This window comes from Phoxinus phoxinus (assembly GCF_949152265.1).
Source record: "Phoxinus phoxinus genome assembly, chromosome: 2".
Classification (NCBI taxonomy): domain Eukaryota; kingdom Metazoa; phylum Chordata; class Actinopteri; order Cypriniformes; family Leuciscidae; genus Phoxinus; species Phoxinus phoxinus.
In genome coordinates, this window is record NC_136877.1 from 5,216,940 (window position 1) to 5,243,817 (window position 26,878).

Below are 26,878 nucleotides of genomic sequence, written 5' to 3' on the forward strand. Positions count from 1 at the left end.
TCCTTGATTACGAATATTATTACATTTTTGTTAAAGATATTGTAAGCATATTGCATAGTTGTGCTTATAATAATGCAATGAAACTATTTTTTAGGCATGCTGTCATACAGAGAAAGGTAACACTTTAGTTTAGGGTTCAATTCTCCCTAATAACTAGTTGATTATTAGCATGCATATTACAAGGATATTGGCTGTTTATTAGTACTTATAAAGCACATATTAATGCCTTATTCTGCATGAACATATTCTACATCCGTTAATCCTAAACTTAATTACCTTACAAAGTATTATAAATGCATCATTCATTCATTCATTCATATTAATAAGCAGTAATGAGGAGTTTATCGAGGCAGAAGTCATAGTTAATAGTTAGTTATTAGTGAGAACTGGACCATAATCTAAAGTGTGACCCAAATAAATGATGAACGAGAGAACCAACACAACATTAAAAACTGATTATGTTGTAATCAATGTTTGCTTTATCATGTGAGCTTTTAGTTTTTCTATGCATTGTTTTTTTTGCATAGGAAAATAAAACCTGTAGCTGTAGTTTGCCTTTTTTTGACAAATAATTGTGTCAGATCAATACCTTTACCAAGTTTAGTGTTTTGTTCTTCCCTCATATTTACAATATTAAAAAATAAAATAAAACTTTCTCATATTTTGATGGTTTAATCAAACTTTTAGAGTCATTAAAAACAAATATCCCCTCCAGAAATCACTTTTAGCCATTACTGTATCTTGGGTAAATAATTGTGATACCCACATAATTATAGTAATATAATATGAGAATGTCTAAATGAATTACAAATTAAACAATAAAAACTAAAATCAATCATAAAAAAATAAAAATAAAAATAAAATGAAGGAGAACCGTTGACTCATAAATGACGGAAATGTCGGTCAATAGCAGGGAAAGAGTTAAAAGGAAAGGTGATGTGACACACTGAAACATGTCCCAAATGTTGAGTGTGTTCCAACCATCAAAACCCAAATTTGTTTAGTGATCAAAAGTTTGTCAGTTATCTTTACTTTGTACCTTTTGTCAGTTAAATAAACGTTAAAGAGAATTAACAAATCCCATGTTTTTGATTTTACTGCATTTTACTGGAAATGGTGTTTTATACACACACACAAATATCAGTAAATAGAGAGAAAATGTATTACCCAATTAATTAAACATACACATACACTGTTTTGTACAGCTATGATGCCTAGGTAGGCATCGCATAGGTTTGGGAACAGCTTGTTTTCAGCAGTGGCATCTGTGGAATTAATGAATGTCGTCGTGAGACAGCCAGCGAACACTGAGTCACTCTCATTATACACTACATTACAGTCCATTACAGTCACCGCATTTCAAGCCCACTCTAAACTCCCTAATTGCCACGCACTTCAGCATCCAGACGTTTCTCTTGCAAAGTGCAGCAGTGGTTTCTTTCAGAGACGCCCAGGCATATTCTTCTTTAAAAAAACATCTTCCCGCAAAGTTCAAAGCCATTGCAAAAAGAGTAGGTACACACTGTCCGGAGACACTGTTGAGACTTGTTTCCAGTGGCAGTGGAATGTGTTTAAACACCCTGACACTGATAAGAATGTGTCAATCAAAAGTATGTGACACAAACTGATTCTACATAATTAATAGGCAGAATATGTATGTACAAAGCTGTCAGTGGTTTAGGGACGGGTCGAATGCTAGTTAGCGCACGGTGTACAAAAAACAATCCAAATAAACCATTACATAAAGTTGACCTGGGAATGTTGTCGTCCACAGTGGCGCAGCCGTACAGGAACACGATAACACCCACAACCGCTGCTGGGATTAGCATCTGAGTATACACACCCAGCCACGCAAAGTACAGGCCCACTTTCTCACCAAAATACTTCCTGAGAGAGAATAAAGAAGAACAGTATTAGGGCAATGAAGTAAAAGAAGTTAAAATGACTATCAAGTAAACATCAGAAAGAATACATCCTCGATAATAAGGGCTGTCGCTTGGGATAGTTGACGAAACGGTCTCATTTGCATGTGTTTTTAAGCCTGGCCTATTTAAATAGTCAAGCCCAAGAAGACGCGGAAGAGAACTCAATTCAATAGCGTGAGAAGTTTTGTGTGCGTACCCAGAAAGCCGCTTCTCAGACAGCGTGCAAATGCTGAATCCAGCTCTCTTTCACGTCTTCTTGAGACATTTTCACACAGCATTTTTTTACGTAATTTTGAGTATCCTCGTAAACATAGGCCCGGTTTCACAGACAGGGCTTATTAAGCCAGGATTAGGCCTTAGTTCAATTAGAAATTAAGTAGCTTTTATAAATGTGGCTTAGAAAAAAAAACATTACTGGTGTGCATCTTGAGACAAAACAATGGCACTGACATATTTTAAGATAGATCAATGGAAGTTGCTTTCAGTCAAACATGCATTTTAGTCTGGAACGATCTTAAAGGGATAGTTCAAATTAAATTTTGGTATGTTTTAGCTTACCTCAAGGGCATCCAAGATGTAGGTGTCTTTTTTCCCGCAGTAGTTTCAATTTTGATATTTTTAGGTCAAACCGTTCTTGTCTGACAGTCATATCATGCAGGTCTATGGTCACTGTCTCAAAGAGCATACACAGAGTCCAAATTAAAACAATTCCCCATCGTCCAAATCAAGCAATTCCCCATCGTAAGTACACATTGATGGCCTAAGACACGAAACGAGCGGTTTGTGTGAGAAAACGAACGGTATTTATATCGTTTTTACCTCTTGTAACACAGCCACGTCCAAGTGATCTGAGGGCGCGAGCGCATCCTGGTGTGTGACGTGTGCGCAGACTGGTGCATATATGTATACACTAGATTTCGCATTAAAGACATTCATTCCAATGAACCGTAGCCAAGGCGACATCTATTGTATATATCTATGCACCAGTCTGCGCACACGTCACACACCAGGAAGCGCCCGCACCCTCAGATCACTTGGACGTGGCTGTGTATAAGAGGTAAAAACTATATAAATACTGTTCGTTTTCTCACACAAACCACTCGTTTCATGTCTTAGGCCATCAATGTGTACTTACGATGGGGAACTGTTTAATTTGGACTCTGTGCATGCTCTTTGAGACAGTGACCGTAGACCTGCATGATATGACTGTCAGACAACAACGGTTTGACCTAAAAATATCAAAATTGAAACTACTGCGGAAAAAAAGACACCTACATCTTGGATGCCTTTAAGCCCTGTCTGCGAAACGAGGGATAGTCTGTTATATCTTAAGTAAACAAACAGTTGAGAAATAAAGCGCATGTGCATCAGTATATTGGATCTGTGGCAGCTTTTAAAGTGACATCAGCCTAATAACCCTGTCTTTGGGTTAATGTTAATCAAACAACAAAGGACAAAGAAAAGAAAAATCACTCACTGCTCTAGACTGAATAACTTTTGTAACTTTAATAAGGATTAATCTATATTTAATTTATACAGTGAAGACTATGCAGTGCTATATTATTCTCTATCAGAAAATGACTGTTACCTGAAAAATTGTGTTCTATTGTATTTGTGCTATTGCTCGTAATTGTATTGTTTGTTCTTATTTTATGAATAACAGTTAAAATTTGCTGAAATGTATGAGTTAGGGTTAGAGTTAGTCTAGTAGTTTTTGGTGTCACAGCCTTATTTATTAAGGTTATGGGTCAAAACAATGAAGACTAAAACTAGGCCTATTTTTTTAGGCCTATGTTTATTACTTTTTTGTGATGGGGCCAGTGAAAATTTAAAGTAAAAATTTAAACGGGTCAGTAGAAAAAAATCTGAAGGTCTGGCTACGAGAGAGCAAGACTAACCCAAATGTTAATGTATTGTTGATCTAAAAATGTCATGTTAAGTAATGACAAAAGTAAAAAATTATGATAAAAAACTACGTAATAATAATTGGTTGCACCACATAATTTAAAAATTGCAATAGGCAGTAAAGCAGTTGTTTTTAATAAAAAATTTTCATTCAAATAAATATATAATAATAATGTATTAGGCTACCTTGACATTTTTTACTTTATGCCCCCTCTTCATAATATCAAAACAAAAAAAACTATTAAACATGCTCATCATAGAAGAGGTGTATTCAATTCATTGTATGTATTAATTGCATTTTTTAAAAATAAATTAATAGATCCAGAAAGAAATATCATGTCATTTTCTGTGTCATGTCGTTGACATCATTACAAAAGGTCAGTCACGACAACGGCGGTACATTAGTCCAGTAAACACCCATTTTGGTCATTTCTTCAGACATTGCTCATCCTATGCGAAATCATGATTAACATTACCGAGTGTGTCCTTTAAACAAATCCTGTCTGAATAGGACTTTTGACAATCTGATTAATTCTAAAATCTCTCCTCTTGCTTCATAATAGCCGGTCAAGCCTGTCTCCGGCAGCATTCAGCATTCAGGAAAATACCTGATCAGTCCGATGGGCTGGTACTTGTAGAATATGCTGTAACTCGCCCACTCTTCACACAAGATCTGCAAAGACAGAACTAAAATGACATACATTCAGGAATATGATACATGCAGCGTGTCTGAAATACATTGAGTTGCGCGTCTTAGAGGTTTAATGGAAATGGCAAAATAACAGATTGATCCAGTGACGGCCGATGAAAAAGACAAATGAAGCCCGTCTCTACCATCATGTTACTAATTTCTCAATGTAATGACTTCCGATTCGGTGCGCCTGCAGGCATTTAATGTTGTAATGATATAATGTAAACATGTCAACATTAAGATAATATGACAAATAACCTACTAATAATAACACATCCAGCAGCGACACCAGTGGATAAAGTTTTAGAAGCAGAAAGTGTCTGTTTGGTTTCCCTTGAGCTTGTCGAGTTCACATTGAGGTCTTAAAGCATGCCGTGAATGTGTGGAAAGAATAGCAAAATACAGTCAAAAAGTGCCTATCACGTGTTCAATACGTCCACAAATCGCCTCAAATGGGTGAAAATTGCGGAAATGGAAGGATTAATCACCAAGTGAACAAGCGGTTATCACTCGTTTAAATATACATTACGCCTCCATGCATGCAACCATTAGTACATTGATTTAATAAAACATTTTTACTAGTACATTCATTTGTTTGTTTGTTTTTTACAGAGGATTTGCCTAATGGTTCACCCGAACAATAGCCAGTGGTAACAAATAAAATACTTGTTACATATTTTTGAAGCAAAGTAGAATTGTAAAAAAAACTTGATATGCAGGTTATTTTAAGAAACATTACAGTAATATCTATTGACAGATGGATCAACAAACGGAGCTACTGGCCATTTCCCCCAATTTTTTTTTTTTGCAAATGCCAAACTTGATATTTTTCTGTTGTAGTTGTTAAATCAAAGCATAAAAGTTTCCCACAAATGCACACTGCAATTCATTGCATGCATAAAAAGGAACAAATAACGGCAGCTCAATCGCACAAGAAATAAAACCTTCACTGGTTATTGTGGAAACTTAAACGTGTTTGTGTGACATGAGAACAAACCTCATTGGTTCTCAATTCTCATGCATCGAGGACACACATTTAATGAGGTCGTATGTGCATTTATCAATGTTTATATGTGAATAAAAGCCTACATTAACAATATAAAGCAATTATCATTTCTCTCCAGAAGATCACTCGATCATATGGATTACTTTTTAATGCATGAAAGTTTTGGTTGCGTGGACTTTCAATGGAGGAAATGATGAGAGAATATTGAAAAAAAAATCATAATTTGTGTTCGGAGGATTGAAAGAAAGTACATAGGGCTTTTCCCACTTGAACTTTAACCCTGGGTGGGTCATACTAAAACCCCTGGTAAATGCAATCCTGGGTTGTCTTGCTTCACGTTTCACATTGCTCATAATTTATCCGGGGTTAACAATTAATCCTGGGTGTTCGTACGTTGTGTCAGTGTCACTTATTGGACAAACTTAGCATGCAACATGTTTACATAAAGGCTCTAGCATTGTTCATCCTTACATGTGATGCTGGACCACAAAACCAGTCACCTGGATCAATTTTTTTAAAATTGAGATTTAGGGTGCTTTCACATCTGTAGTTCGGTTCATTTGGTCCGGACCAAGGGAAAAAAATTATACTTTGTAGCATTTTTCAGGCGTTTTGGTTCCTTTTCACACCACACTGATCGCTCTGGTCCGAATCAGTTGATGAGATGAAACGAACCAAAATGCAGTCACGTGACAACATCCACATCACTCGTTGGCCAGATGTGTCTTGAACGTATTTCCATAACTGCACTTCGATTGGTCAGAATTAACATGCGGGAAAATTACGTCAGAACTCCTGGAAGTAAACAACGAAGAGGAAAATCCGGCAGACAACACGCCGCTTTACTATGGAGAGACGACTGCGTGGGCTGACCGTATCCCTGGTCATAGTTTATTATATAGTTTGTCTACACCACTTTAGGCGAACAATAACATTTGAGAATGAAGCGAGGATGCAGCTTGAAAATAATGTTTTAATGTACGCGGCGAGTCACATCAGGAGGAGGCGTACATTAATGTTGCTAAACAGTGACATAATGCACAGCGCCGCTGACTACGGCAGCCGGTTTAGTCCAAAAATGTGCAGTTCTTTGGCAGTTGGGTCTGTTCGAGGTCGGATGACGTTCTCACCACAAACTAACCGCTCCAGAGTTCGTTTGAAAGCGTACCGAGACCACTTTTCTGAGGAGGTCTCAGTACGCTTGTTTGGTCCGCTTTTGGTGCGCACCCGAGTGCGATTGCTGCATTCACACCGGCCCAAACCAACCGCACCAAGGAGGACAACAAACTCTAGTGCGATTCAACCCAACTAAATGAGGCAGCTGTGAAAGCAATAAATAAGCTTTCCATTGATGTATGGTTTGTTAGGGTAGGACAATATTTGGCCGAGATATGGACTATCCCAAAATCTGAGGGTGCAAAAAAAATCGAAACATTGAGGAAATAGCCTTTAAAGTTGTGCATTTATGTTCACGATTGTGCTCAAATCTACCATATAGACCGATATTTATTCAATCACATACTATTCCAGTGGTTTCTATGATTGGAGCATACAAGCGTGAGCTACATTGGCTCTGTTTATTCCTGGTATTAATATGTGTTTTGGTCGATCGGATCACAATTAGTGCTAGACGAGGGAGACACATTCCCGTTTACACCTGGTGTCTCTTTTGTCCACTTTAACCACTTCTGTCCTGATTACTACACCCCAACTCGTAAAGACCGGGGCTTAAAGAAAATCCAGAGCTTCCCACTCCTATTTACGACATTGTGGTGGCGTTCACGTACGTTCAACTCGTAAATATGATCTTTACAAGATGACTTGAACGCACCATAACGTACAGTGTGTCATCAACACACAACAAGCCCCAAAACGCCAACTCTCTCTCCAAGGGACCTCAAGGTTTGTTGTGGGAAAAACTCAAACATCGACTCTTTTTCAGTTCTTGAAAATAGCGGTGATTAATTATTTAGAGAAGGGCTCCACTGCCCACTAAGACTCAACAGTGCGCCTGCAGGAGTGCGGATCACAGATGGCTGAAGTGGGAAATGATCCTGTTGCCTTGGTGACCTGACAGTTATTGGATGTTTTTCTGCAGGCGAGTCCAGAGTCCCACCAGGTCTCCGCTATACAAGCTATAGGTCTAGACCCTGGAGCCCATTTATGGCGTTCAGTTATATCAAGTGGTCAATGTGAGATTCAATGAAAGAAATGATGAAAATAAATGTGTGATAAACCCAGTTTTAGAGAGCAGGTGCAATGATACCGTGGCATCTCTTCCCTCTACAGATGGTGAAGTGAAGAACCTAGACCAACATGGAAGAACTCATTAATTTTTATAGCCTATTGATTATTCTGGGCTGTATCTTGGAAACCTTGCTGCCGGCTCCATTCGGGCCATGCAAATCCTCTGAATTACGGCCACATCATCTCCACAGGAGGCTTGGTGTTTTAGGTTAGTGTGAAAAATGAAAAAACTTGAGATGTTTCATAAGCTATAGAATAAAAAATATTTCTGATTAACCTGTTAAAAATGTTACAAAATATGAATGTGTGTTTGGGGGAAATGTCCTGTTATACACACATGAAATATCCCTCCTGGTAGAAACAAAAATGTGTATTTTGACACACATATTTATAATAAATATTGCCAACTGAGACATCTAGAAATTACAATTAAGGATGAATCGAGAAAGTTATATTACAAAATTAACTATAACATTAAAATGGATTAAATTGCATATATTTTTAAATAATATTATATATTTTTTCAGATTTATATTCAGACAGATATATTTATGTTTTTGTAAATATATATATATATAAAGTGTTTTTTTTTTTTTTACTATCATTGAGATACTGTTATAGTTATTATGACTAATTTTGATCAGTTTTTTAATATACTTTTCATTTTCATTTTAGTTAGCTTTAGTAATTTTGTTTGGGTGTTTTTGTTATTTTTAATGTCTATAATATATATATTTTTTATTAATTTGATTGTACTTTTAGTTATTTTAGCACACCACGTTAAACTAAATAAAAATATTGCATTGGCAACTAGTTGAAATAAAATAAAAATTGCAGTAACAAAAATGTTTTTTTAATGGTTTCAGTTTTAAACTATAATAACCCAGATTTTTTTATTTATATATACAAATTGTAATATATATATATATATATTTTTAAATGATATATATATATATATATATATATATATATATATATATACACACAATTGTAATATATTTCAATAAATATTATTTAATTTGCATATGAAATGTTGCCATTTTAAAAATGAAAAGTTAATAAAAAAAAATAAAAAAAATGGCAGGTAAAGGTTCTGAACATGTTTTTTTTTGCAAGAATCACTGTGAGATTAAAACACAAGTCCAAGATTTGAGTATGCATTCTAGTATATTTAAAATGTATTTTACCTTTCTGTCATTTGTTTCAGCAAGCTCGCCGTCAATATCTCCCTGTAATTAAAATAATTAAATTAACACAAGAAAAAGAACAAATCAACTGAAGAGAATTGGAAAGATGTAAAAAGCGAGTAAAATATGAGGTGACTCACGTCGTGTAAAGGGTAAGCATCGGTGTAGACACCACTGCCGAGGAGACTGCTGATCCCTGTCGACATGAAACACAAGAGTTTCTTAAACACAGAGTACAATACAATCAACCAATCACTGTCCTTGGATATTATGGGAAGTGTTGTGTTGTTGACTTTCTGGTACACACTTTACACAACTAAAGGGACTCAACGAGCAGGTGTGACGTAATTTAATTACCTTAATTGTAGACTAGGTGCTTTAATTGATAAATTAACAATATGGACGAGTTGATCTGGTTACACTTAATTTCCTTGTTACAATTTTATTATACAATTAAGCACTGGGTAATATTAATGAACAACATGTACTTACACTATATTATGGTGTGGTTCAGGGTTAATTGCAATTAGGCACAATTTACTGTTATTACTATAGTAGGATGTAGCATGAAGAGGACTGTACATTAAAGTGATTTTTCATAACATTTCAACAAACAACATGGTGGATTTTGCATGAAACTTACCCATGACATACTTAGCCCGTGTGCATTTTGTTCGTTTTAAAATTTCATACACCTGTTGGGGATTAATACATAGGTTTATAAAGATGATTATACATAAAGATGATTAGAAACAGTATTCCCGATTGGTGATATTAAACTCGAAATTACAACTAGATGAGTAAAGTTTGATGACAAACTGTGATGTTGGCTTGAAAAAGCCTTGTCTGAAACTTTTTAATAAGTTTAAGTTTGAAGATTTTATTCAGAGGTCAATAAAAAAAATAAAAAAATAAAAATTGCTAACATGTTTTAACTTAACTTCTGCACGTTGCATGTTTCTACCATGAATTAGCGTATTGCTGACATGTTTTTATTATGTTGCTAACTTAATTTACATTTAGGCTAATAATTTAAGTGTAAATGTAAATCATGTTAGCAACATATTAAAAGCCGTTAACATGACTTAGTATAGTGCAAGCATGTTGCTAGCAACATTTATCACATTGCTAAGTTATAATATGCTGCTAGCATCGTTTACTACATTGCTAACAAGTTGCAATGGTCAGTATGGTCTGACCATTGGTCAGTATGTTGGCTTTGTCAAGCCAATGTAACAAAATGTCAGACGACCAAAGTTGTTAAGTTAATATCATATGATACCTTTGAGAGCAAAAATCAATAAACACTGCTGCCAAAAATCAATGAGGTTAAACAAGATTTGAAGAGGCAGCTGACAGATCAAGTGACTGAAATTATTGTCCACAAAAAGAGCAACTTTGACGTCATTGACATTTTGGTGTAGAGACACAAAGGCCCTTTTGCTAATCAAATCAGGGGATGAATGACATCAGGTCTTAAATCGTCACTGACCGGATGGCCTTTTCACAAGAGACTGGTACTTACTATTGAGCTCCTGGTTTTGCTGTTGAAGAAGGAGTTTCTGTCTGATAAATCAAAGCTGTGAAAAGAGAGCAAAAGTCATTTCATTCAATGTTTTGTGCCTCTCTATTCAATTTTACAGGCAATAACAACATACCATGGGACTGTACAACTTCACACAGTTTACACAGAATGCATTTTTCCATTCCACTGCGCTAATTTTCCACTGTTTTTTAATGTAAACGCGCGCTATACGGACGTCTTTAACCGTTTTACTCGCGTCTTTTGCAGCCCCCAGAATATTTTGTTATATTTTTACTGAACATGCAATAAATTAAAAGAAAGAACATACCCTGTTTAAAAAAAAAAAAAAAAAAAAAAAGTGTTATTCTAGCTTCATGCATTCATTTTTTTATCAACACTTGAATGTGGGTAAGCTTAAAAAAAGCAACATTGAGCAAAAATCTGTGAAAATCGTGTATATGTCAAAGACTACGTCCGGATCAGATTCAGAACGATGATCAAAACACAGATGGAGTAGATCGAGTCCATCAACACCCCAAAGCTTCACAGTCCTGTAGCTCGTCCTGGGTCACATTTCATTCAGTAACATTAGGCAGATTTGATTTATATGCTGTTTAATGTTGATGATCACATTATTTTACATATGCATCTGCTTACATATGCCATCGCTTGTTTCTGCTTCTTCTTCGCATGTGTTTTGATCAGGAGATGATGTACTCTTTCAGAAGTAATAGCGCCCCCTACCGTATAACAGTGAAAACACGGAAAGCCAGAAATTTTCATCAATGGCCGGGTTAACAGCAAAATGCGTTCTGTGTGAACAGTTCCTTAAAGGATTAGTTCACTTTAAAAAAAACTTTTGCTGATAATTTACTCACCCCGATGTCATCCAAGATGTCCATGTCTTTCTTTCTTCAGTCGAAAAGAAATTAAGGTTTTTGATGAAAACATTTCTCCATATAATGGACTTCACTGGCGACCAAACGGTTCAAGGTCCAGATGACAGTGTCAGCGCCGCTTCAACGGGCTTTAAACGACACCAGACGATGAATAAGGGTCTTATCTAGCGAAACACTTAGTCATTTCAAAAATAAATAAATAAAATAAATAAATAAAAAAGTTTCCGTTTTATAAGCACAAACGCTCGCCTTGCTCTGTTCTGTGATGCGCGTTCGTGACATCACGTAATACGCAATTACGTTGAAAAGGTCACGCTTGACGAGTCAGTGTTTACAAATGTGCGGAAGGAGGACCATATACACATATTCAAATGTCTTTGTGTCAGTTTATCGTTTAAAATGCCCATTGCGTGTGCGTATCCTGGGTGTTGTAATATTAAAAAGCCTAAAAGAAAATTTTCGTCAGGATAGAAATGTTTTACTTTTCATAGAAGCGTGACCTTTTCAACGTAATTGCGTATTACGTGACGTCACGAACGCGCATCACAGAACAGAGCAAGGCGAGCGTTTGTGCTTATAAAACTTAAACTTTTTTATTTATTTTTTAAATGACCGATCGTTTCGCTAGATAAGACCCGTATTCATCATCTGGTGTCGTTTAAAGCCCGTTGAAGCTGCGCTGACACTGTCATTTGGACCTTGAACCGTTTGGTCGCCAGTGAAGTACATTATATGGAGAAATGTTTTCATCAAAAACCTTCATTTCTTTTCGACTGAAGAAAGAAAGACATGGACATCTTGGATGACATCGGGGTGAGTAAATGATCAGCAAAAGTTTTTTTTAAAGTGAACTAATCCTTTAAAGGGTAACTAAACCCCTGGTCAGAGCCTGACTCCACCCACTGGCAATATTTGAAAAATGCTGGAAAAGTGGGCAGACCCCAGCGGAGATACGGGGGATGAACCGAGGGCGGGGCTGAGCGGGGGGGCGTGCACCTGAGACCCGCAGTGACGGAGTGATTGACAGCTGCTGTCAGACTCGCTAAGATGGAGAGTGACTGGAGTGTTAGTTACCCTTTAATACACTGCACTTCATAGGATTATTAGAGAGCATCCTCCATATTTCACAACATTAGCTTGACCAGAAACGTGAACGTTTCTAATAATCAAGTCTTTTTGACTAATGATGACTTCTTAAAAGTAAAACGGAAACAAAAAAGACTTTCATTCATTCAAGTCTGTGAGGAAGTGAGAAAAAGATCATGTACAACTGTTGTTGCAAAACTCTCTTCTTTAGAAATCACCCTAAACATGACCTTAGCATGGCCGCGAATGACCACAGACTTACAGATGCCGTTTTTCTCGTGAGAACGCGTAGGAGAGGTGTTTCTCATTTTCCGTTCGGCTGTCCACAACTTTAGGTTGCAAGGGCGCAGTGACTTTCTGCATAAACATGTTGACCTTCTCCGTAATGCCGCTTCCATGACTGACTTCATATTTCTGAAAATGACACGACAGCACATCAGTGTGTGTGTATAGAGTACACAGATTGTATTACAGGTCACTTTATAAGATTGAAGAACAAACACCTTTATTGTTGGCATTTTGAGCTTCATAAACTCAGCTTCTCGACAAAGAACTTCCCAAGGAGCATGTATCTTCACGAAGCCCACACCTGGGATTTTAGTCTGAAAAACAAAGATAAACAAACATGGCCTCAACATATGAACAGACCACTGCTGTACCAAAGACTTTAGATGGTGACAAAGACAAAGACGGTGCATTCATATTACTGTGAATGGAAGAAAGTGCAATGCGCAATATGGCGGAATAAGTCCCGCCTTCTAAATAAAAGAGCCAATCACTGATTGGTAAAGTCATTGGAGCACTGCAGCCATTGGCTGGTCCAACCTGAAAAATGCATTGTTTTGAAACAAAATTTATGAGATCAGATTTCATTGGTGATTTCAAATATGAAATTTAAAGGGATAGTTCACTTTAAAATTAAAATTCTGTCATCATTTACTCACCCTCAAGTTGTTTCAAACCTGTATTAATTTATTTCTTCTGCTGAACACAAAGAAAGATATTTTGAAGAATGTCAGTAACCAAACAGTAGTCTGTACCCATTGACTTCCATAGTATTTTTTTTTCCTACTATGGAAGTCAATGGGACCAGTTAACTGTTTGGTTACCGACATTCTTCAAAATATATTTCTTTGTGTTCAGCAGAAGAAATAAATTAATACAGGTTTGAAACAACTTGAGGGTGAGTAAATGATGACAGAATTTTCATTTTAAAGTGAACGATCCCTTTAATCTTAAGCTTGGTGAACAGCTTTGGAGAATTTGATGATTTTCTATTAAAGCGAGACTTTTTTTTTTTTTTTTTTTTTTGGTCAATTTTGAGATTTTGGGCTATTTGTCTTACAATAACATGCCTTCTTTCAGACTTGTGGTGAAAAAAAGTCACAAATACACATTCAGGTCTTTATTTTACTACACTTTGTCTATTTGCGTATGATTTATCCTAAATTCATCAAAAGTTGGCGTTCTAAATCATCCCGCTGCTCCGCGATCTCTGTCTGCTCCCTGTCATCATCACACACACCGTTGGGAAGCTCTCTCTCTCCTATACATTGTTGTCGGATCCAAATATGGTCATTTCCTTTTTATCAGCAACCAATCGTGAAAGTACAATGGGCATTTAACTCTAAAAGCGAAATCTCATTGACGGATGTAAATTTCTGACAACGTCAACGTGATTCGTTCAGATGCAGCACGTGACGTTCTGACATTCAGATGTGTGTTTTTGACTGTTTTTCTGCTCAGTTGAATGCCATAAATGCTGTGTTTATAAGTTTTGACGTGATTTAGCTGGTTTGTTGTTGCTAATGATTTGATAAGATATTGTGTCTGTAAATAGTTGTTTCCACTAAAAAAAGTATGAATTTTTACATTACAAATCTTTAATTGCCTTTAAATGTAGCACCTATATGTACACCAAACTTTCCAGTTATACACTTAGCAGTATTACGAAGATATGTTCAGAGGGATTTGTTAATAAATCATTCCTGGCCTGATTTATTTATTTTAATAAAAAAAAATATGGAACATTTTTATTGATTTTTTAAGGCTATGGACAGTATATTTTGATATCCTAATGAAAGCATATATATCCTGAAAACCCTCTGAAGCACAGCTCTTTTGACCGAGCTACACAACTGTAGACATCAATCATGTCTGTACGTCAAATGCTGTGAGATTAGTTATACAATTAAAGCAGTATTTATTTCTTGGATTAGACTAGAGGTTTGTTCAAATCACTAACCCCAAGTATGAGAGATATTAATAATGATGCTCTTCATCACTCTTAGAAGATAAGGTTCTATATAGAACCTTAAAAGGTTCTATAGGCGCTTCGTATTTGGAACCCCTAAAAGGTTCTATACAGAACCCAAGAAAGGGTTCTTTCTTGTCATTATAGAACCTTTTTAGCATAAAAGGTTCTTTGGAGTTGAGTAAAGAACCCTATGGTTCTATATAGAACCCCAATGAACCCTTTTTTTCTAAGAGTGTAGAACCTTTTAGTGGTTCCAAATACGTAGCGCCTATAGAACCTTTTCTTCTAAGAGTGTAGAGTAATTGTTACGCTGAGGCAAGGACAAAGCGAAGAGAGAATCCATATGCAAGCACTTCTTTAATTAAACAAACTGGTAATCCAGGGCTAACTCAGAACAGGGAACATCTGCAACAACGACCGACAAACAACAACTGAAGCACAGAGGTTTAAATACACAGGCAAACAAGCTAAACAAGATAACAAGGGGGCGTGGTTAATCAGAAACACATGGGAAGACTAATAAACAAGAAAAACTACAAAGGACTACAAAACATGGCATAGAACAGGAAATAACAAAAGTCCACACAAGACAAGGGGAACACAAGACAGGAATCATGACAGTAATCTGAAAGATAAGAAACAAGCAAACCATTCAGAAACGATATCAACATATCTTTACAAGTTTAAGACACAAGATTATAGGTTTCACAGGCTGGGCTTAGATTAAGCCAGGATTAGGCTTTAGTTAAATTAGGGCATTTAAGTAGCTGTCATAAACATATCATAGAAAAAAAAACAATCGCTGGTGCATCTTGATATAATATGCAATATAATTGCACTGAAATATTTTAAGATCTGTCAGAGTTAAAACAGCTCAAACATGCACTTTAGTCTGGGACTATCTTAAGCCTTGCCTGTGAAACCACAGGGTTTCTTTCTTCAAGAAGGACCTTTTGAGAGAAAATAAATTCACAGAGAGAGAGAAAAAAACCCAGGCATGAAGAGAAGGACTTCTCTCTTGGTTTTCTGAAGCTGAAAAGAGGGTTATGTAAGATTTGCTTCAAATGACCCACTCTTGTTATAACTCGCATCCCACACAAAGGTTTGTGACCCAGTCTGTTCAATCCCAGCCACTGCTTTCAGTGAAGAACAACACAAACAGGTATTTCTACTTTTATCCTACATTCTATACAAGTATTTATAAACCTAAACAAACTCCAATTAAATTAGAAATGACATCTTGACACACAAGGCAAAGACGCACGTTAACGCTGACATGAGTCCCTGAAAAGCACACGTATTTTCTGAATGTTGTTTTGCAGATATTCCCACATCTTACTAGTGATAAATTAGTGAATAAAACAAAGGGACTTTTAGAAAACAGATTTTAAAAACATTTCAATTTTAAATTAATCAAAATATCAGCCAACTCTTACATTTTAAGTTATTTAAATCTAAACTTATATCTAAACTTAAAATCATATTTTTTTAATTTCTGTGTATAATAGACAGTTATTATAGTACAATAGTACAAAAAACACAAATGTGTGTTTGTGTGTGTGTTTGTTTTATGAGGACACAAATCTGTATAATGACATGTCTATTACTAGTTAGGGAAAGTTAGGCATTTCTTTGGCCAATCTGCAAAAAAATTTCTTACCAATAGCTTTTTTTACCATGTGTTCCTATAGGTGTCTAGTAACACCTCCCAATTTATCCACGGCCAAATCCTCGGGGAAACGCCTGGAGAGGCCATCAAAGTTGGGGTGCCCAGAGGGCCTGGGTACCCAAAAAAAAAAAAAAAATTTTTTTTTTTTTTACCAATATTAGCTTTTGAGATGTCTAACTATGGGTTTTTAGGGGTGCTGAATCTATCCCAGCCATTAGTTTTGAGTAAAAATGACTCCAAATCCATACAAAATCCATAAAAATGTTTAAAACAATTACAAAACAAAACTTCCTAAATCAGTTTAAAATTTACCAAACCTCATCCAACTCCCCTGCATCTCCCTCACTCCTGTTATCATCTGGCTGGTTGATGTTCTGGCAAGAGTTACCACAAACAGAAATACACTTGACTCCTTGCTGCACCTGAGAGTGTCACAGTCCTCTGCACAGTTGCAGCTGACAAACTTCAGAAGGTGGTCCGGTGCAATGGGACCACCTCTGTTGTAGGGACTGGTGCATAACCTTGTTCTCCTTGTTTCCAACCATACTCAAGGACATCCAGTTATGGACTTTGTCAAGTCAAGTCACCTTTATTTATATAACGCTTTTTACAATACAGATTGTATCAAAGCAGGTTCACAGTGATAATATGAAAATAATACAACAAAGCTTGCTTCTAGAAGAACATTGCGTCATCGTCCACCTTAAGTAAGGTAGATCAATAATATTGTTGAATATTAAATGTCCCCAACTAAGCAAGCCAACAGCCAAGGCAACAGTGGCAAATAACCAAAACTCCATCAGTGACAGAATGGAGAAAAAAGCCTTGGGAGATCCCAGGCTCAGTCGGGGGCCAGTTCTCCTCTGGCCAATCAGTGAACAGTGTATGATTATGATTCAGGCGGTATTACAGGTCAGTTATGACACAGTGAGCTAGTGAGCAAAGTCAGATTGGATCAGAACATTTATCCAGTTCCATCTGGTTGGAGGTCGGAGTCATCACGTCGGTATGTAGACGGGTTTGTTGAGGATCAGTGCTGATGGCTGTCGTGTCAATGAGGCCTTCACATGGCTGATGAGGGATGCTTTGTGGATGGGCCCAGGCGCAGGTCCATCATCTGATCTGGATACGGCCCGGATCCAGCTGACTTCAGTAAACAGGAGAGAGACTAGTTGACTAGTGGAGCAGACTTTATAGCAGTAGCCTATCTCTGGTCTAGAGATATAATAATAATAATAATAATAATAATAATTCATTACATTTATATAGCGCTTTTCTGGACACTCAAAGCACTTTACATAGAAGGGGGGAATCTCCTCAACCACCACCAATGTGCAGCATCCACCTGGATGATGCGACGGCAGCCATATTGCGCCAGAACGCCCACCACACACCAGCTTACTGGTGGAGAGGAGACAGTGATGAAGCCAATTAGTATATATATAGGAGGATGATTAGGAGGCCATGATGGACAGAGGCCACTGGGTAAATTTGGCCAGGATGCCGGGGTTACACCCCTACTCTTTCGAAAGACATCCTGGGATTTTTAATGACCACAGAGAGTCAGGACCTCGGTTTAACGTCTCATCCGAAGGACGGTGCTCTTTGTCAGTATAGTGTCCCCGTCACTACACTGGGGCGTTAGGACCCACACAGACCACAGGGTGAGCGCCCCCTGCTGGCCACACTAACACCTCTTCCAGCAGCAACCTGGTTTTCTCAGGTCTCCCATCCAAGTACTAACCAGGCTCAGCCCCGCTTAGCTTCAGTGGGAAACCAGTCTTGGGCTACAGGGTGATATTGCTGCTGGCAATATGCCTGCAGAGAGTGCTGTGCTGCAGCTCCTGTAGTCGGAGGCAGTTTCTCAGGCTTGATGCTCCCGGCTGCGGCCCGCTTGTGAAGATATCAAATCTTCAGGTGGATTTCCGCAGAATATGAGCTTAAACAGATCGCAGCCAGCTTTGATGATGTCACTTTTCTTGGCTCTGATGTCATTGAACACATCCATGGCCCCCTCTGCTTTGTCAGTCTTGCAGAGCTTGGTGAGCAAAGTTGGTTTGCTAAACCTAGAAATTGCTGATACGGTATCGCAGCCAGAGAAGCTGTGTAGGAAGATCAGATATGTAACAGAACCTCTCCGGGAGGGCTACCCGGATCTTTCCAACATCGTAAGATGTGTCTTTAGCTGTTGTGAGAAAAAACGGGTGGTTTGCCCTATGATGGACCAGCATAACCATAACGTCGGTGTCCTCGGCCCTCACCTCAACAGAGGACTCTATTGCCTCATTTAGTGATGCACACACGATAGAAGTGTCAGCATCATCAGAGCATTGGTGTACACTGATCCTACTTTGTATCCAGAACAGTTTTCCCATCCATCTTGGCCTGTATGGCTCTGCCAACCTCCTCTGCCTGATCAGCATTGACTGAGTCCCCGGGAGTGCTGCTGAACCCCGTCGAGAAAGATACCAGAGTCTTCCTGTCCCGTATGGAATCGAAGGGGTTGACTTCCTCCAACCATCCAACTATGGCGTTAACAACATCATTGTCTTTCTCCATCTGAGCTGTTTACTGAGCTGAAAACTGTTCTGGATACAATGGAAACCAAGCACAAGGTCAAGTCATCAGATCTGCTCCCAAAATCAATGGAGAGAAGCACCTACGGATTACTGTGATCTTTGACGGATACGGTAGCTCCAGCAAGGACCATGACCACCTGAGACGTACAAAGAATGCATGCTGTGACATTCAGATTCGTTCAGACTTAAAAAAAAAAACATTGTTCCACGGGAAAAGTTCCTTGACAACAAGCACAACAAGGCCCAGCTCATTCTGCTCCTTCCTGAGACCTTCCAAAGAAGTAGGATCAGTGTACAACAATGCTCTGATGATGCTGACACTTCTATCGTGTGTGCAGCACTAAATAAATCAATAGAGTCCTCTGTTGAGGTGAGGGCTGAGGACACAGACGTTATGGTTATGCTGGTCCATCATAGGGCAAACCACCTGGTCTTCCTCACAACAGCTAAAGACACATCTTACCATCTTGACTGAAGACACAGGCGTGGAGTCGGCTATCTTGTCTGGAGACACAGGCGTGGAGATGGCCATCTTGTCTGAAGACACAGGCATAGACACAGGTGTAGAGGCGGCCATCTTACCCGAAGTCACAGGCGTCGAGATGGCCATCTTGTCCGAAGACACAGGCAAAGAAACAGGCATAGACACAGGTGTAGGGGCGGCCATCTTACCCGAAGACACAGGCGTCGAGATGGCCATCTTGTCCGAAGACACAGGCGTGGTGACGGCCATCTTGTTCGAAGACGAGGGCTCAGGCGTGGCGGGCATGCCGTGAAGAAGCTCTGGAAAGGTGGTCTCGGCACGACGAGACTCCGGAAGGGTGGTCACGGCTGGACGAGACTCCGGAAGGGTGGTCACGGCTGGACGAGACTCTGGAAGGGTGGTCACGGCTGGACGAGACTCCGGAAGGGTGGTCTTGGCGGGACGAGACTCTGGACTGGCGGCCATGACGGGGCAGATCCGATGAGGCTCTGGCGTGCTGGCGAGCGGTGTGAGTACTGGAGTTGCCAAAGAGGGCATGACATGAACTGGCTCAGGCTTAGGACCGCTCAATAAAAGGGCAAAGCCAATATATTGCACTAGAGTGTAGTGAGGGGTATCGTCAGGCATGAGGACATGAAGAAACTTATTAAGTCCATGGCCAAACATGTCCTTTAAGACAGCATCATTAAAGTCCACCCCATGGCAAAGCTCACAAAACTCCTTCACATATTCCTCCATCGGACGGTTACCCTGGCGGAGGCGGAAGAGACAATCTGCTGGATCCATGTTATGGTCAGTTCTTCTGTCACGGTAGTTTGAAGCAGAGGAGGAAGCAGGATCCACGTGCAGCATTACTTTATTAAATAAACTTATAACTACATAAATATAGACTCAGGAACAAGACTCAACAGAGTTGACCAAAACAAACAACGTTAAGAACTGACAAAGATTGAAACTAGACACAGGGCGTAAATACAGAAGTAGACAAGCTAAACAAGAAAACAAGAGGGCGTGGCTAATAGGAAACACCTGGGGAGACTAATAAACATTAAACATAATGGGGAGCTGCTAAACTTGGAACAAGACGGGAACACTGACTAGAATCATGACAAGGAGTGGCTACTAAATCATTTTTTATTAATGTAATGTGACAGCACATCCGTATTTCATATTTTCCTAATGTCTTGTACCGTTAAACATGTGGATGAATAATCATATGCAAATGATATGCAGATGAGGATATACATAGTAAAACTAGGCGTTGTAAGGTTATTTCGGGGAGGAGACGCATGTGTGCACAGTCTTCTGCTGACTGGGATTTATAAAGCGAATTCTGCGCAGGTTCTGGCATACGCACGGTTTTATAAGTCTGAATATTTTTGGCTTTCGGGGTGTACACCAATGCTCTGATGATGCTGACACTTCTATCGTGTGTGCATCACTAAATGAGGCAATAGAGTCCTCTGTTGAGGTGAGGGCCGAGGACACCGACGTTATGGTTATGCTGGTCCATCATAGGGCAAACCACCCGTTTTTTCTCACAACAGCTAAAGACACATCTTACGATGTTGGAAAGATCCGGGTGGCCCTCCCGGAGAGGTTCTGTTACATACCTGATCTTCCTACACAGCTTCTCTGGCTGCGATACCGTATCAGCAATTTCTGGGTTTAGCAAACCAACTTTGCTCACCAAGCTCTGCAAGACTGACAAAGCAGAGGGGGCCATGGATGTGTTCAATGACATCAGAGCCAAGAAAAGTGACATCATCAAAGCTGGCTGCGAACTGTTCAACTGTCCGGGCCGCAGCCGGGAGCATCAAGCCTGAGAAACTGCCTCCGACTACAGGAGCTGTAGCACAGCACTCTCTGCGGGCATATCTCCAGACCAGAGATAGGCTACTGCTATAAAGTCTGCTCCACTAGTCAACTAGTCTCTCTCCTGTTTACTGAAGTCAGCTGGATCCGGGCCGTATCCAGATCAGATGATGGACCTGCGCCTGGGCCCATCCACAAAGCATCCCTCATCAGCCATGTGAAGGCCTCATTGACACGACAGCCATCAGCACTGATCCTCAACAAACCCGTCTACATACCGACGTGATGACTCCGACCTCCAACCAGATGGAACTGGATAAATGTTCTGATCCAATCTGACTTTGCTCACTAGCTCACTGTGTCATAACTGACCTGTAATACCGCCTGAATCATAATCATACACTGTTCACTGATTGGCCAGAGGAGAACTGGCCCCCGACTGAGCCTGGGATCTCCCAAGGCTTTTTTCTCCATTCTGTCACTGATGGAGTTTTGGTTATTTGCCACTGTTGCCTTGGCTGTTGGCTTGCTTAGTTGGGGACATTTAATATTCAACAATATTATTGATCTACCTTACTTAAGGTGGACGATGACGCAATGTTCTTCTAGAAGCAAGCTTTGTTGTATTATTTTCATATTATCACTGTGAACCTGCTTTGATACAATCTGTATTGTAAAAAGCGTTATATAAATAAAGGTGACTTGACAAAGTCCATAACTGGATGTCCTTGAGTATGGATGGAAACAAGGAGAACAAGGTTATGCACCAGTCCCTACAACAGAGGTGGTCCCATTGCACCGGACCACCTTCTGAAGTTTGTCAGCTGCAACTGTGCAGAGGACTGTGACACTCTCAGGTGCAGCAAGGAGTCAAGTGTATTTCTGTTTGTGGTAACTCTTGCCAGAACATCAACCAGCCAGATGATAACAGGAGTGAGGGAGATGCAGGGGAGTTGGATGAGGTTTGGTAAATTTTAAACTGATTTAGGAAGTTTTGTTTTGTAATTGTTTTAAACATTTTTATGGATTTTGTATGGATTTGGAGTCATTTTTACTCAAAACTAATGGCTGGGATAGATTCAGCACCCCTAAAAACCCATAGTTAGACATCTCAAAAGCTAATATTGGTAAAAAAAAAAAAAAAAATTTCAGGCCCTCTGGGCACCCCAACTTTGATGGCCTCTCCAGGCGTTTCCCCGAGGATTTGGCCGTGGATAAATTGGGAGGTGTTACTAGACACCTATAGGAACACATGGTAAAAAAAGCTATTGGTAAGAATTTTTTTTGCAGATTGGCCAAAGAAATGCCTAACTTTCCCTAACTATACACTGGTATTACAACTTAAACGTGGTTTATGAGGACATTTCATGAGTCCTCGTAATTCAAATAGCTTAAAAAACAAAAAAGCAATGTTTTATTTAAAAATTAAAAAATGCAGAATGTTTCCTGTGATGGGTAGGTTTAGGGATAGGGGCAGTGTGTGTGTGTGTGTGTGTGATGGGTAGGTTTAGGGATAGGGGCAGTGTGTGTGTGTGTGTGTGTGTGTGTGTGTGTGTGTGTGTGTGTGTTTGTGTGTGTGTGTGTGTGTGTGTGTGATGGGTAGGTTTAGGGATAGGGGCAGTGTGTGTGTGTGTGTGTGTGATGGGTAGGTTTAGGGATAGGGGCAGTGTGTGTGTGTGTGTGTGTGTGTGTGTATGTGTGTGTGTGTGTGTGATGGGTAGGTTTAGGGATAGGGGCAGTGTGTGTGTGTGTGTGTGTGTGTGTGTGTGTGTGTGTGTGTGTGATGGGTAGGTTTAGGGATAGGGGCAGTGTGTGTGTGTGTGTGTGTGTGTGTGTGTGTGTGATGGGTAGGTTTAGGGATAGGGGCAGTGTGTGTGTGTGTGTGATGGGTAGGTTTAGGGATAGGGGCTGTGTGTGTGTGTGTGATGGGTAGGTTTAGGGATAGGGGCAGTGTGTGTGTGTGTGTGTGTGTGTGTGTGTGTGTGTGTGTGTGTGTGTGTGTGTGTGTGAGATGGGTAGGTTTAGGGATAGGGGCAGTGTAAGGGGAATATACAGTTTGAACAGTATAAAAACCATTACGCCTATGGAGAGTCCTCATAATGTAGTTGCACCAACGCGCGTGTGTGTGTGTGTGGATGTGTGAGTGTGTGTGTGTGTGTAAAATAAAAATAATATATATATACAAGTGCACACTGACACACGCACACATATATTTGTCTGTCTCTCACCCTAGTTTATATTTCCCTTTAAATACAATGGTTTGATGTTTCTGACATCAAGTTTAAGGGAGTGACATCATCTTTTTTGACAACATGGTTCAAAGAGAGTTAGTTTTTCTTATAAAGTCTTATCAGTGTTTTATTATGTTTACATTCATATTGGCCTTGTCAAGCTCAAAAGTTATGGGAAAAAAAACACAACGATTCATTTTGTACGGCAAAAAATATTGGTTTTGGCACAAAGCTGGGTCTGAGGTGGAATAATATGATTCTTAAAGGTTCGGTAATAATAATAATAATATTCATGCGATATAATTCAACTCAGAAAGAGAGCAAGCTAAGAATGTGAAATATGAAATATGAAACAATAATCAGAATATTGAAGTGAACCCAAATTATTTTTATTCAGGAAACAATTCTCTGCACTCTTTCAGAGAGCTGCAAATCTTTAGTCCTTTAGATTAATACTTCAGTTTATTATCATCTGCACGATAAACACTTATGATTAGCCCACTACGACCTCTTCACCAAACTCTGGTTTAGCGCTCTGTGAGAACATCTAGCGAAGCGGAGGACGTTAAATCCCTGTAATCTGTGAACATCAAAGCAAATGGCCTCGCTTTACAGAAGTTAAGCTTGAAAAACAAACAGCTAATCAAAATAAGGTTGCAAATTAGTAACATTACACAGTACAGTAAGTGCTAACTTGTTTCATATTTGCCAACAATCCAATAAACTGATTTTTCCAATCAGCAATTATAGCATTAGCGGAATTGGGGGACATTTTAGAGAAATTAATGTATCCTAAGGGAAATTAAAAATGTATGTATCCTAAGGGTGACATCTCTCTAACATCAAACATACAACTTGCTTGCAATGTGTCTAGTTTTTCCACATTTTTCTAAAAGTTAGAATATATATCTTCAGCATTTCACTCTGAAAAATGTCACCGAGAAGATACTTGACAAATAAGACTATTAGTGTAGTCCTCCACACCACTGGAGTGTTTCTGAACTGGGTCAACTACAGGGAATAATTATGCTGCAGTACAAGGTAATCAGAGGTTATAGAAAAATTATTGGTCATAATACACAACATTTAAAAGGAACCTATTATACCCCTTTTTACGAGATGTAACGCAAGTCTCAGGTGTCCCCAGAACGTGTCTGTGAAGTTTCTGCTCAAATTACCCCATTGACTATTTATTAAACCATGCTGTAATTGCCCTTTTGGCCTGTATTCGTGTGTGTGTGTGTGTGTGTGTATCTTTAAATGCAAATGAGATGATGCTTTCTAGAAGAGGGCGGATCCTTTACGGAGCTTGTGCCTCGGATACCCCGGCAACAACAAACAAAACATATTGTTTGGTTTTGATTATCAAAATCATTATTATTTTACCCCAGCATGAGAACTGTGTGATTGTATGTTGACTTAAGCCCCGTTCACACCGCGACAAAGCGACACGATCCCATTCATTTCAATGGAGCGCTGGCGACTTCCGGCGACACGAGCGACAGTGACCGTTGGCGACAGAATGTGGGCGTGTCAAGCGACGCGAGACGCGGGACAAAAGTTCAGAATTTCAACTTTATGCAAATGAGAAGCGATTTTCACGAGCGACAACCAATAGGAAATAAGACTTTCAGTGGAGCTCACGTCACCGTCTCGAGTGCCGGCGAGACAGAAGAGTTCGAGGGCGATTTCACTGCTTTATATGATTTGACTGTAACCACATTCGTGGATATAATACATTTATAGTTCCAGTGTTGTAGTTTTATGATGTTTAGCACTGCTGCAGTTCATTTTACAGTTTCCCCTGCATTATGTTGACTATTAGGGACAAGAAAATGTATTATTTGTCAAATTCGAATGACATTTTAGTAATTTATGACAGTATGACTGAGTTTAATTTATTGATTGATTGATTGGTAATAAATGATTTAATCCACTGAGCACTGCTGTGGTAATATAAAAACACTCTCCCAACAGCATGCTGTTACCTTTGAGCCTAATTCCTAGTCAAATTAAAATTATATAGTTGTATATCACTTGTGATGGTATTTTGTAAGATAGATATGACCAGACGTGCAGTCTACCAATAACATTAGAGCGACAATACTAGGAACGCCCACAAGCGACTACACAGTACAGAGACTAGCGACATACAGCGAAGTCGCTGGCGGTGTGAACGGAGCTTTACGTGTTTTATGTGTTTTTATGTGTTATCCCTTGTTCAGCACTTTGTAAACCTTGTTTTTTTTAATGTGCTATACAAATAAAAATGGATTGGATCATCTGTGACACGATTATGCTCACGTGACATTGTCGTTCTTCGTCATCATGAAAGTTTGTTAGTTGCATGCGTTTGTAAGCCATATAGTTTAAACTTCCCATATGTGGTATTCTGAGCACACACATCCGGAGCGTGTGCACAGAAAACCTGCTGTCGCGTGAGCACTTAAAGGGGTGGTTGATTATGATTTCACTTTTCTAACTTTAGTTAGTGTGTAATGTTGCTGTTTGAGCATAAAACAACATCTGCAAAGTTACAACGCTCAAAGTTCAAAGCAAAAGGAGATATTTGCTTTAAAATAAATATACAACAAACAACTGGTGGGAACTACACGACATTCCTCCCGGGTTAGTGACATCACCAACCCTAAAATTTACATAAACCCCGCCCCCGGGAACGCGACTTATAGATTATCATGACAGAATATGCTTATCAATGACTAGAAGATAACTACACATCAGATACATAAATTCATCAACCAACCATTCAGAAATGTCCTGTTGCTTCTACGTGTTATCACTTCTTCTTGAGTCTCTCCATCATTCATATCTGTGGGGTATTTTGAGGTAAAACTTCACATACACACTCTGGGGACGTCAGAGACTTATTTTACATTTTGTGAAAAGGGCATTATTCCACCCCTTTAAAGTTTTCGGTCAAGTACACAAAAGTTCACATAAACAACAGCTGTGAAAGAAATCGCATGTGTATCAGATCTGTGTATTAAAGTGGCAGCAGCCGAATGTACAGTATCTGCTGTTAATGTGAATCAAACAACAATAGACAAACAGAAAATCACTGAATAACTTTTAGTAGCTTTAATAAGAATCAATTTCGTACTTGAATGCTGCAGTTAAATGCTCTAGCGAGGACATAGCAATACAAGACCAAAGCACGCATTACATAAAACATGGCAGACAGTACACGGCATGTACACGTCATGGTCAATCCCAGCGCCAGTCCTCAACATTTTGAAGTGCATGCTAAGTAGATTAGCAGCGCTGAAAATAGTGTATTCTCAACATGTTGACACACGAACCAAACTCTTCCAGTCTCAGCTACACCTACAGTGTTTGAGGGCGGGCCAAAGT

The 26,878-nt window shown here is 39.1% G+C and overlaps 1 protein-coding gene across 5 annotated transcripts in view; it reads right to left on the minus strand.

Moving 5' to 3' along the window:
* ano1a (anoctamin 1, calcium activated chloride channel a) overlaps positions 1 to 26,878 on the minus strand; it is a 61,429-nt gene that overhangs the window by 22,507 nt on the left and 12,044 nt on the right. For all 5 annotated transcript variants that reach the window (XM_079605482.1, XM_079605484.1, XM_079605483.1 and 2 more), the window contains exons 4-11: positions 12,975 to 13,073; positions 12,734 to 12,885; positions 10,487 to 10,541; positions 9,605 to 9,656; positions 9,102 to 9,157; positions 8,962 to 9,003; positions 4,439 to 4,503; positions 1,753 to 1,887 (exon numbers count right to left, since the gene is read on the minus strand). In XM_079605482.1, coding sequence (XP_079461608.1) covers positions 1,753 to 1,887; positions 4,439 to 4,503; positions 8,962 to 9,003; positions 9,102 to 9,157; positions 9,605 to 9,656; positions 10,487 to 10,541; positions 12,734 to 12,885; positions 12,975 to 13,073 — 656 coding nt within the window. The remainder of the gene's footprint in view (positions 1 to 1,752; positions 1,888 to 4,438; positions 4,504 to 8,961; positions 9,004 to 9,101; positions 9,158 to 9,604; positions 9,657 to 10,486; positions 10,542 to 12,733; positions 12,886 to 12,974; positions 13,074 to 26,878) is intronic.